Source organism: Glandiceps talaboti, chromosome 2 (assembly GCF_964340395.1).
Source record: "Glandiceps talaboti chromosome 2, keGlaTala1.1, whole genome shotgun sequence".
NCBI classification, from domain to species: Eukaryota; Metazoa; Hemichordata; class Enteropneusta; family Spengelidae; genus Glandiceps; species Glandiceps talaboti.
This window is the reverse complement of record NC_135550.1, coordinates 26,827,443-26,838,631: the sequence shown is the minus strand read 5'-3', so window position 1 is coordinate 26,838,631 and position 11,189 is coordinate 26,827,443. Positions and strand designations below refer to the sequence as shown.

Genomic DNA, 11,189 nt, shown 5'->3' with positions numbered 1-11,189 from the left:
CGCCAACCAAACAACAACACAGATAGAATGAAAATCGACTTCGGCTTTATGTTGTTGAATGACGTCATTAGCCCAGCTGACTGGAGGACTGTGGGAAATTCCAATACATAAAACTTTTTAAAAAATCGTTTATTTTGGCAATTTAATTTTTGACAATATTATTATCAATATTTACATTTGAATCTAACCATAAAGTCCTGCCGAATTTGTCATAAATATGCATTAGAATAGGTTGGAGTACAGAACAAAGTCATCAACTACTTTGCACTGTACATGTTCATGATGAGAAAACGTTTTCTTCCATCGCTGTAATTTACACTACAGTCCATAAGGTACAAAATTGCTGGTAAAATGGAAAGAGCACTATAGTTCAGTTCAATAATGTAGAAAAGACAACAACAACAATACATAATTGTAGACAACCCGGGACAACCAGACAAATGGTAAAAGATGAGATACATATGAGATATTTAATTAGTCATTACTTTATAGTGTACAATCCAGCTTCCCAACACGCATATATCAAGTATGATAGAAATCGATTATTCTGTTGTCGTTTTTCGAGGTGCATTTTGTTGAGGACGATAATAGTTACAATTAATACATATGATGCAAAACAAAAACAAAACTGTAAAAACGAAAGCAAATTTTGTTCTGCTATGATGGCGCTGTCATAAATCCCTGAGAGGATCGAAGGAACAAACACACTACACAATACAAGTTTCGAAATGGCGTTCACATTCGCTGCGTTTTGCTATCTCCTGGCAATGATTTTGTCAGCAGTGTTGATATTCTTCGCTATTTATCATGTAAGTATACTCAAGTGTGCTCAAATACTTGTACCTTTTAGATGCTACGCGTACAGGATATATGAATGGCATGATACGACAATTTTCATGTTTGACATGATCATGATGCATGATAGTGCACTGCAATGCCAAACCGCTACTAGTGACAGTGTTTTGCATGGCTGAAATGACTCACTCCATCATGGAAAGGGCATGAACCTAGAGTTCCCCACCTTCACTGGACACAAAGTGCTACGAGTATATCATATGTGTGCGTCACATAGGGCATCACCTTTTTTAAATAATAGTCCGTTTATAAACACATGATATACTGCCAATCTACTCTAATGGAGTAATGTGACCTAATAAATACATGCAGCATTTAAATGAATATACATTGTAATTTGTAGTTCAACTGTTGTGAAGTATTATTTTTTGAATTTTAATACTACAGTGCATTGTATTTTGAATTTGTTATGTTTTTTTCTATACACATTTCTCTATTACAATTGTCAGAGTTTTTAGGAGAAACAAATTAGTTTGAGTGCCTTGGAAAGGGTTAACACATGCAAATATGATAATAATTTTCAATATAAACATGTAACTTTACACTTAGCATGTACATGTAGCCCAGGGTAACAGCAAATGACCCCCCCCCCCCCTAATGCTACTGCATAGGCAAGTGGTTAATACTGTCTGTATGTACATATGTATATGTAGCGAGTACAAATGATCAAGGTCAAACATTTGAATCTCATGCATTTCCTACATGCAAAAAGTATATTGGTATAATTACAAGTTAATACCCCATACTTACCAGGTCTGTTCATTTCATACATGCAAAAAGTCTATTGGTATAATTACAAGTTAATATCATAACTAGGCAAAGCCCATAAGCTCAGGCTGGGTAGATTCATTTGTGACAACAAACATAGGAAAGTAGTTATTCTTTTTAGAACATGTAAAAAAATCAATTATCGACAATATAAATGTCAAAACCACACTTCCACAACCCGTAAATTAAACTGCGCTATGTCATCAGTGGTCCGTATCGCGTACCGACGTACGTCAAACTTCCAAATAGTGTAACAATTTCTCCTTGAGGTACAGTGATGCCTCGATACACGTTACAATGTTACGATAATCATGCCAACAGGCCTACTGTTACAATATTGTAATGCATGGTGATGTTATGTCGCCTATGCTGTACGATGATACAGTAGCGCGTGGAGAATGCACATAGTATATGGAAGGCGCATGCGTAGTCACTGCGCGCGCAATGCATCCCTGGGAGAACCACCAATTTTTTTTGCATAGTATATACGACACGCATGTGTACTAGTCATTGACCCGCTACGCAGCAGCTTCGCTGCCGCTGCGCAAGCTATTGGAGAGATTATACAGAGCTTACGAGATGAGAACAACATCGTCATCATTTTGTCCCATGCATCATCAAACGTGCAGATGTAAGACGTTTGATTCTCGTCAGTGAGTCATTTTTGACGAGAAACCAGCGAGTTTCTCATAAGTGAACACAAGAGCAAATTTTGGCGTGATTTGCCATGAAATTTCACCAAGATTTTATTCTAAATATATGTTAGCTAATTTTTAAAGAACTAAGCACGATTACATAGTGATCTACTAAAAATCTACACTTGAAATATCTTTGGTACATAACATCGTTTCCACTGTAGACATTCAAATTCAGATAGCGCTTTGGAAGTGTTGCTTAATCACTTTTGCCATAATGAGAATGAGATGCAGGCGAGAAGCCGTTTGTCATTGTCGTCGTGTTCTCGTAAGCTCTGCTTAATTTCTCTAATACTCCATACCTGGGTGATACTTCCATGCCGATAATTACCGAGACTGTTGATTTCCTACATGCAAAAAGTCTGTTGGTATACAGTAAATCAATACCCGATACTTACCGAATCTGTTGATTACTAGTAGTATACTATGAATGATAGACTAGTGTGATGAAGGTTTGGTAATAACATTAATAGCTAGGTATATTTTTCATACTTTTAAACAGTAAAGTAGACTTCCATTTGATGTCTTTATTCTTCAGTTTACATGTACATATACTGTATGTACATTGTGTCGAGAGATCATAGGAAATCACTAGATATTTTTAAACAGTTTTTTTTGCTGCATGCTTTAAACAAAACGTGAGGCAAATTTGACAATAGAATGTACAACACACATGTACTCTATATTGATATTGATGCATTGTATCCTTCCAACTAAGGACAGTTCTTTTTTATCACAAATAGGAAAATAATAAATCCTCAAAACGTGATATTCTGGTTGATTTAGTTTTATTAATAGATACTTCTCTGCCATATATAGAATGAAATGCAAAACTAATGTCTTTGTTTTGTATATATGGTTGATAAAAATTAATAAATCATACACATGGTAAATTTATTCAAAGTTAAAAGTACCAATGTATAACATATTTTGACAAAAATAAATGATATACTCACAAGATAAAAAATAATATTTGGAAGCAACAAGTATCAATATATGTATTTTGCAAATGTTGCAGTTTGGTAAAATATGAATGCTGTGCACATACATAACAAGGTGAAGTTATTTAAGATATAAATAACAATTATATTTTAATTTTTTATGTATGTTTGACAAAAATGCATGCTATGGAAGCTACAAGTAACAATATATGTATTTTAGCATTGATGCATGACCCATAGACCTCGGGATCTGACGCACTATTTGTAAGCTACCTCATCTATGTAAGATGAAAAGTAGCAATGTATTGTTGTACATATATTCAGTCTCCTGATTAGCTAAATGCAGTGATGCATATCAACATTATCAACAAATTGAGAACCTCATCAAATATTCAATACCTTCCAGTTGACAATTTCATTATTTTAACATTGTCAAACCATACAATTTAGTGCTACATTTACTAAATAGCGTCTCTAACATTTCATCAAGCCACAAACTATTCTCTAATGTTCAGCCCGATATTTTGTTTCACTAATTATAGATAAACAATTAGCTTTTGGAAATAATTTAATCATCATACCATGATTCAAATGTAATCCATCACAACAGGGTCATCTACTCACTTTCTGTAATTTACTTACCTATATGTAATAATTGTGAATAATTGATTTTTGTGAGTAGCGTGTTTTATGTAATCATCAAAGATTTATGGATACAAGGTTACTCAAAGTAGTCCTGAGGAAGTAAACACAAAGAATGTATGTCAAGTAGATTTGGCAGTATTGTAGCACATGATTTCAGCCAGAATTGTACATGTATAAACTGTCCCAAACTCCTCCCACTATCCCTATATTACAGGTAAACCATCGAGGGATCGAACGACTCTGCAAACGATTGTGCGTATCATATACATTTTATGTTCCCCAAGAACAATTTAGTTAGATAAGAAACAGGCTTCCCACAGGCCACTCATTACAAATATAAACAACGCCACACTGCTGCCCTGCTGACAAGAAGGCACTGTATGTGCACACACATATCACTTGTCACTTTGAATCAATACACTTGTATGTGTCAAAATCTGAGTCTGTAATGCGATGACTTTCAATAGCTTGTTTCATTCCAAGGACAATGTATGTGTGTCTGTGTATCAGTAGGAGTGGATACATATTGTTTATATTCGTATTGAGTGGTCTGTGGGAAGCCTGTTTCTTATCTATCTAAATTGTTTTTAGGGAAAATAAAATGTGTATGATACGCACAGTCGTTAAGCGATCCCGCCAATGTTTTACCTGTATATTACCAGTCAGAGTTTGGAAATGTTAACCTACTGTGAAGGTGTGAATTGGTCCCTGTTCTGGACAGTTTGCCTGTAGTAGCATTTGTTATGTGATCACTGGTGTTGGTTGTCATTTTCAAGGACATATTCTGTGGCCTCTTCCTATTTTCAACTGACAGGCACCATGTTCAGTTTATATTAATTTACTCTATTTTCATTATAGCTTGTATATGTATGTATGCATGTATGCATGTACATATGTATGTATGTATGTACGTATGTATGTACGTATGTATGTATGTATGTATGTATGTATGCATGTATGTACATATGTACGTACGTACATATGTATGTATGCATGTACATATGTATGTATGTACGTATGTATGTATGTACGTACGTATGCATGTACGTATGTACGTACGTATGTATGTATGTATGTATGTGTGTATGTATGTATGTATGTATGTACGTATGTATTTATGTGTGTGTGTATGTACGTACATACGTATGTAATGTTCTAACACAGAAAATAATTACCTCCACCTTCTTCAACCTCGGTTGATCTTCATAACGAAAGATCTTACAATACCTGTATCTGAAACATTGTAAATGTTGATATTAAAATGTGCAGATACCAGATTTAGAAGAGTTCGATTTTGTATGTACTTATTCATCTGTTCATATTATATTTACAGATAATTGCATTTGATGAGCTGAAGACAGATTACAAGAACCCAATAGATCAATGTAACAGTTTAAATCCTGTAAGTATACCAATACAATAATTGACAACATACATGGTAGTTGTATGGTTATCCTCCTAGATCCTGAAAACAATCCATTCATTTGATGTATGTACATGTATGTATTAAAAGCAGTTGTCTTTATACAAACTAGATTACAATATATAAAGGTGTCATCATCATGAATGGTACATCTTGATATTGCAGTGAAAAATGCTTATGTAAAAGTCAATCTTGGCAAGTTGTTTTTGTTTAAAAGTTTACGAAAAAAACACTTAGTATTAATGTTTCTGTTCTCTTTCAGCTGGTTCTGCCAGAATACATCATTCATATATTCTTTACTGTGCTGTTTCTATTTGCTGGGCAGATTGGTACAGTGGCACTCAATGTACCTCTTATAGCTTATAATATTTATAGGTAAGACAATTTGAATTGTAAAAAAACATCAATGATTATGATTTACTTACAGTGGCAAAGTAAAGGTGACTTCATGCATACCTATTCTTACAACCTACAACAAAATTGAAATTATACACAGAATGAAACTTCATGACTTTATCAGTTTAATTTGAAAAATATTAGAGTGTACGTGTATTCTATCGTACATGAATATAGAGAAATAATGTTATCATGTTACAATCATCACATTTACTAATTTAGTGGAATACATGTTTCATAATCCAGGTACGCAAACCGTCCAGTGATGAGCCAGCCAGGCCTATATGACCCAACCACTATCATGAATGCTGATGTACTGTCACGCTGTATGAGAGAAGGCTGGGTCAAACTTGGCTTCTTTCTTCTCTCATTCTTCTATTATCTGTACAGGTAAGGTTTTCCCATATCGTTGTCAACTGCAGGTGAAGCATGTAAAAGATCTCTATAGAGTATTATTTAGATATGATATTATTGTGTTCTAGAGCAGATTCATTGTGTTTAATAGTGTGAATAATAACTAAAATCGTGTAAAGTCATGGTTACATAGCCCAGGGAATGTGTTTGAATGAGTTTGAGAATGTGATAGGTATAGATTTATGTGCCAAGATGGACAAGAGTGGTATTATTGTGTGGCATACTATGGTAGAACCCCATGGTGTTGAGTGTAAGTGTATGGCATACTATGGTAGAACCCCGTGGTGTTGAGTGTAAGTGTATGGTATACTATGGTAGAACCCCATGGTGTTGAGTGTAAGTGTATGGCATACTATGGTAGAACCTCATGGTGTTGAGTGTAAGGGTATGGTATACTATGGTAGAACCCCATGGTGCCGAGTGTAAGTGTATGGTATACAATGTGTCCTGTAAAGTGCCTTTGAACATTCCGAGTAATGGAGCTATATAAATTGTTTGATTGATTGATTGTTGATTGATTGATTGATTGATTGATTGATTGATTAATTGATTGATACTATGATAGAACCTCATGGTGTTGAGTGCAAGTGTATGGGATACTCTGGGTAGTTACACAAGTGGTATTCTCTATGGCCGTACTTTCATGAGTGTAGGCATATTTGTAAAATTTGCATATAAAATGTATGCCTATATGTATGTTTGCATATGTATGCACTAATGATACTGCTCTGCAGTGCAAATACCACTAGTATGTGCATACACCAGTTCAAGTAATCACTGGTACATATGTAATGATGTATTTAACTCTATGTTACTGTTTGCTAATGTATAGATTGTGTTTCCTTACAGCATGATATATGTGTTGGTATCCAGTGCATCATAAGAAGTGTGTACTCAGTATGGAGTAATCACCATGAGGTTGAATTGAGGGAAGGTTGTTACAGAACTAACAGATGTGCCTGTGATATGCCATTGATACAATTTGTATTTTGATTGTTTGATACTTTAAATTGAATTCATAAATGTGATAGATAGATGTACGATTGTAAATCAAATACTACAGGAACTTTTATATCCCGACACCTTGCCTAGAGTTAGATAAGAAAATACAGATTAGTTTATGAAAATGTACTTGTGTAAGACTTACTGCTTGCTACTTTACCTTTCAAAAGTACTTTTGATAGTTTTCTTGTATGACTAGTTGTTTTTTAAGACTGCTTTTTGTCAAGTAAGTTTGTAGGTTTAGTATGATGTGTTGCATTATGAAATGAGGTTATTTTCATGCAATGTTAGTTTTTTAAAAGCAATAGCATAGCATTTTGCATCACAAATAACTTAGTTTATTATTTTGCAATATGATTTTTTTTTTTCAAAAGAGGAACACTGAAAGCTTGTTTTTGACAAGGTCAAGCAATAAATGAATTTATGTTTGCTGGGAGCTGTAACACTGCAAGAGAATATAGTATTAAAAATTACCACATTAGTTAAATTGTATTTTTTTGCTAGGAGATGCAATACCCTACAATAAAATAGTTAATTTGAATACCTTGTACTTTTAGACAGTATTAACTTTCTGTATTAAAAAAGTTGGGATAATCATTCTCACAGTTCCAGTCAACATTGTACTGACATTCATGTGTATCAGTTTGTACAGTCTGTATTAAATGTAATTACTGGTCGCCGTTCTGTCAATTGTGTTGGTTCAAAATATCCCATAATATCTGTAGTACCTGCCAAACTACATTTACCATGAAATTCATTTCAATGGATTTTTTACTGGAATTTTACAACTGTTCTCACAGGACATGTGATGTAAAGTCTGTGATAGGGCAAAAGTGACTGCCATTGAAGGCAGTGATGGATAGCATCAATGTATAGGAGCTTGATCCAGTGAATAGATAGGCTACCATTCCATGTACCTGATATGACATAACCAGTCAACCACACGTTGGATTACATTTGTAAAAAGGTAGTGAATATTTGAATGGCATTTGGGTAGTGCACTGATAAGGAATGCTTACAGTTGTGTCGGGAAAGACTCTGGCAACCATGTGGCTAAATAACCTTGGCTTTGTGACTAGATAAGGGAATTCAGTGATCAAACCATTCTTGAATTGTAAATGTCATGTCATGAGAAGTTTTATACAGTAAGGTAATGAACTAGGATTACACATAGTACATAGAAAACACAATTTTCAACTATAAATGTTTGCAAAATCACCTGTGAAAATTGTTTCGTCTTTTTCAGCAAGTCAAGATTGTTTATTGCCGCAGACCAAAATACCTGTCAGCTTAAAGTTATAACACAAAAGCAATTAAACCTTGTGAAAATAGAATATTTGTCAGGATATTTGTCACTATGAACAAGATTATAAACCAGAACAGATTGAAAGCTCACTGGTTTTTGAACTGCTTGCATGTCATAACTTTCTAATTCAAAAATGTGTATTGATTAGTTGAAACGTTTTCATTTACCTGTGTACCTTCAGATCACATGCAGTTTGCACAATATTTGTTTCATCACATCTGCACTATGCATTGATGTTGGAAACAAGACCATGTTGTACGTGTAACCTGTGTTGAATAGTTTTATCATGTAGTGGTGCTAGTTTGTTGTGATCTATACAATAGTATTATAATATGTTTATTTTTGAAAGAGTTTGTTACTGGGTAGATATTTTCACATTAATACTTGTTCATTACCTTGTGTCATTCAGTTTTCAGGAAAAGTTATAGTAATAGCACAAGGATGTAGATATTTTTGACACACACATAGCTAAGTACATGTTTCCCAACCATAAAGCTTTAGACCAAAATTGATTTCAGAGTATGTTTTTCAGGGTTTCACGTCTTTATACTGTTCCTATACCTGAATGTGTTGACTTGACAATTTGAAATGAATTTTATGTCTGCAACATAGTTACAGCTACCTGACCATTAGTTTGAATGTATATGATGTGATGACTTCATTTACTTGCCTTTTTATGAAGTAATAACTTATTGATGTACTTGTTATAAATATTGCAGTTTTTGAAGATTCAAGTTCAATATACATGCATGTTGTGTACAAAGTGTATACATTCATCTGTTTTGATATAGATTTAGAAGTGTGAAGCTATTATCATATGACAAATAATAAACAAGTTCTCTCTCTATTGATGCAGGGTTTTACAAGATGGCAATAGCATTTGTTTATTTTTGTGGTCACCAGATTCGATAGAATGATGGCAAACCACACTCAAACTCAATAATCAAATGTCAGTTTTATTGTACAGATTGAGATGCTGAGATACCCGAGTTGGCAGTTATCTGGCTAACAACCATGGTGTTGTGAAACTAAGATACCCCTATAATAGGCAGTTATCTGGCTAACAACCATGGTGTTGAGAAGCTAAGATACCCTGGTAGGCAGTTATCTGGCTAACAAACCATGGTGTTGAGAAGCTAAGATGCCCTAGTAGGCAGTTATCTGGCTACCAAACCATGGTGTTGAGAAGCTAAGATGCCCTAGTAGGCAATTATCTGGCTAACAAACCATGGTGTTGAGAAGCTAAGATGCCCTAGTAGGCAGTTATCTGGCTAACAAACCATGGTGTTGAGAAGCTAAGATACCCTGGTAGGCAGTTATCTGGCTAACAAACCATGGTGTTGTAAAGCTAGTAGGCAGTTATCTGGCTAACAAACCATGGTGTTGTGATGCTGAGATGCCCTAATAGGCAGTTATCTGGCTACCAAACCATGGTGTTGTGATGCTGAGATGCCCTAATAGGCAGTTATCTGGCTACCAAACCACAGGACCAGGGTGTTGGAAAGCCCTTGCATTACATGATTAGGTCATAGACCCTGTGGTTTGAGGGTCTACGATTAGATACTAACCCTTTGCATTGAAACATATATCTATATCAAATGACAACATTATCAAAATATGCAGGCTTGTACCAATACAGTATGAGTAAGTTGTAGCAATGTACCAATGACAGGGTTGCCTTCTTATTGCAATTTATCATAAAACATGTGTCTTTTTTAGGAGCCATTTAATCCTGAAGAGGAATATCTCAGCAAGATTGTTGAATATCAAATGAACTTGTGAACTTTATCAAATAAAGTTTATATATTGAAAGCATTAATTTTCCAAAGACAACATTATAATGAATCTGATAATTGGATGATTACTAGGTTTGTGGAATAGAAAGTTTTGCTTAATATAAATGTCAATGTTCTTACGGACTTCTGAACTATCAATGATATAGGGCATATAGAAGTATAGTACATCAACAGTATACCACAACCAACTGGTAAAGGAACAGCTGACAATGTTGTGTGCAAGCTAGAATTTGTAGAATTTTTTGTATCAAATAAAGCACAAAGTTTCACTTGCAAACAGTAATAGATGCATATACGATTGATTGAATGTGTATATATGATGAGATTTGAATTATGCTTTTGGTGTCCCAGGTTTGGCAAACTATGTAATGACACAAACTTCCTACAACTCGCGAAAAGATGAGTGCATTTGCTTGCTTATGGTAAGCAGGAATGAGACGGATAAGTTTCATGCAAAGACATACAATGTTATTAGTGTCGGTAACTGATCAAAGCATTCTACAGAGCCAGAATCCCATAACTGTGTTTACTGATAGAATGCTACATGTTATAACAATCAAGTACAAGTGTTTAGTGTTACATTATAACTTCCACAGATATAAAGAAACTGATAAAAGCCTCACGTGAATCTACATTTGAGTTGTTTTTGTATCAGTTGTATTGTTTTTACCCAATTTTGTCGCTGCCTGAAGTCTGTCCTTAGGTCACTTCATTCAAGCAATGTGATGTTTTTTTCGTGGGTTGTACTTTGGCTGCAAGATAGCCAACCACCAGTCATACACAGCTTTATCATATCAATGGCAGTTGACTTCATATATTTCAGCTATACTAAATTCTATTCATGTTTGAAATCTTAACTATTGGTTTTAAGAATAATTTCCAATGTCCACAATTATACATCCTTCTTTTACATCATGTCGACCAACAATCATCTGTTTTGCATCTCAG

At 34.5% G+C, this 11,189-nt stretch overlaps 1 protein-coding gene across 1 annotated transcript; it reads left to right on the top strand.

Annotated features, from left to right (window-relative positions):
- The first annotated feature begins 703 nt into the window (after nt 1-703).
- Nucleotides 704-10,491, top strand: LOC144449133 (protein cornichon homolog 1-like). The gene is made up of 5 exons (XM_078139598.1): nt 704-809; nt 5,238-5,306; nt 5,590-5,702; nt 5,970-6,113; nt 6,987-10,491. Exons 1-5 carry the CDS (start codon nt 729-731, stop codon nt 7,018-7,020), a joined length of 441 nt encoding a protein of 146 aa, XP_077995724.1. The 5' UTR covers nt 704-728; the 3' UTR covers nt 7,021-10,491.
- The last annotated feature ends 698 nt before the right edge of the window (nt 10,492-11,189 follow it).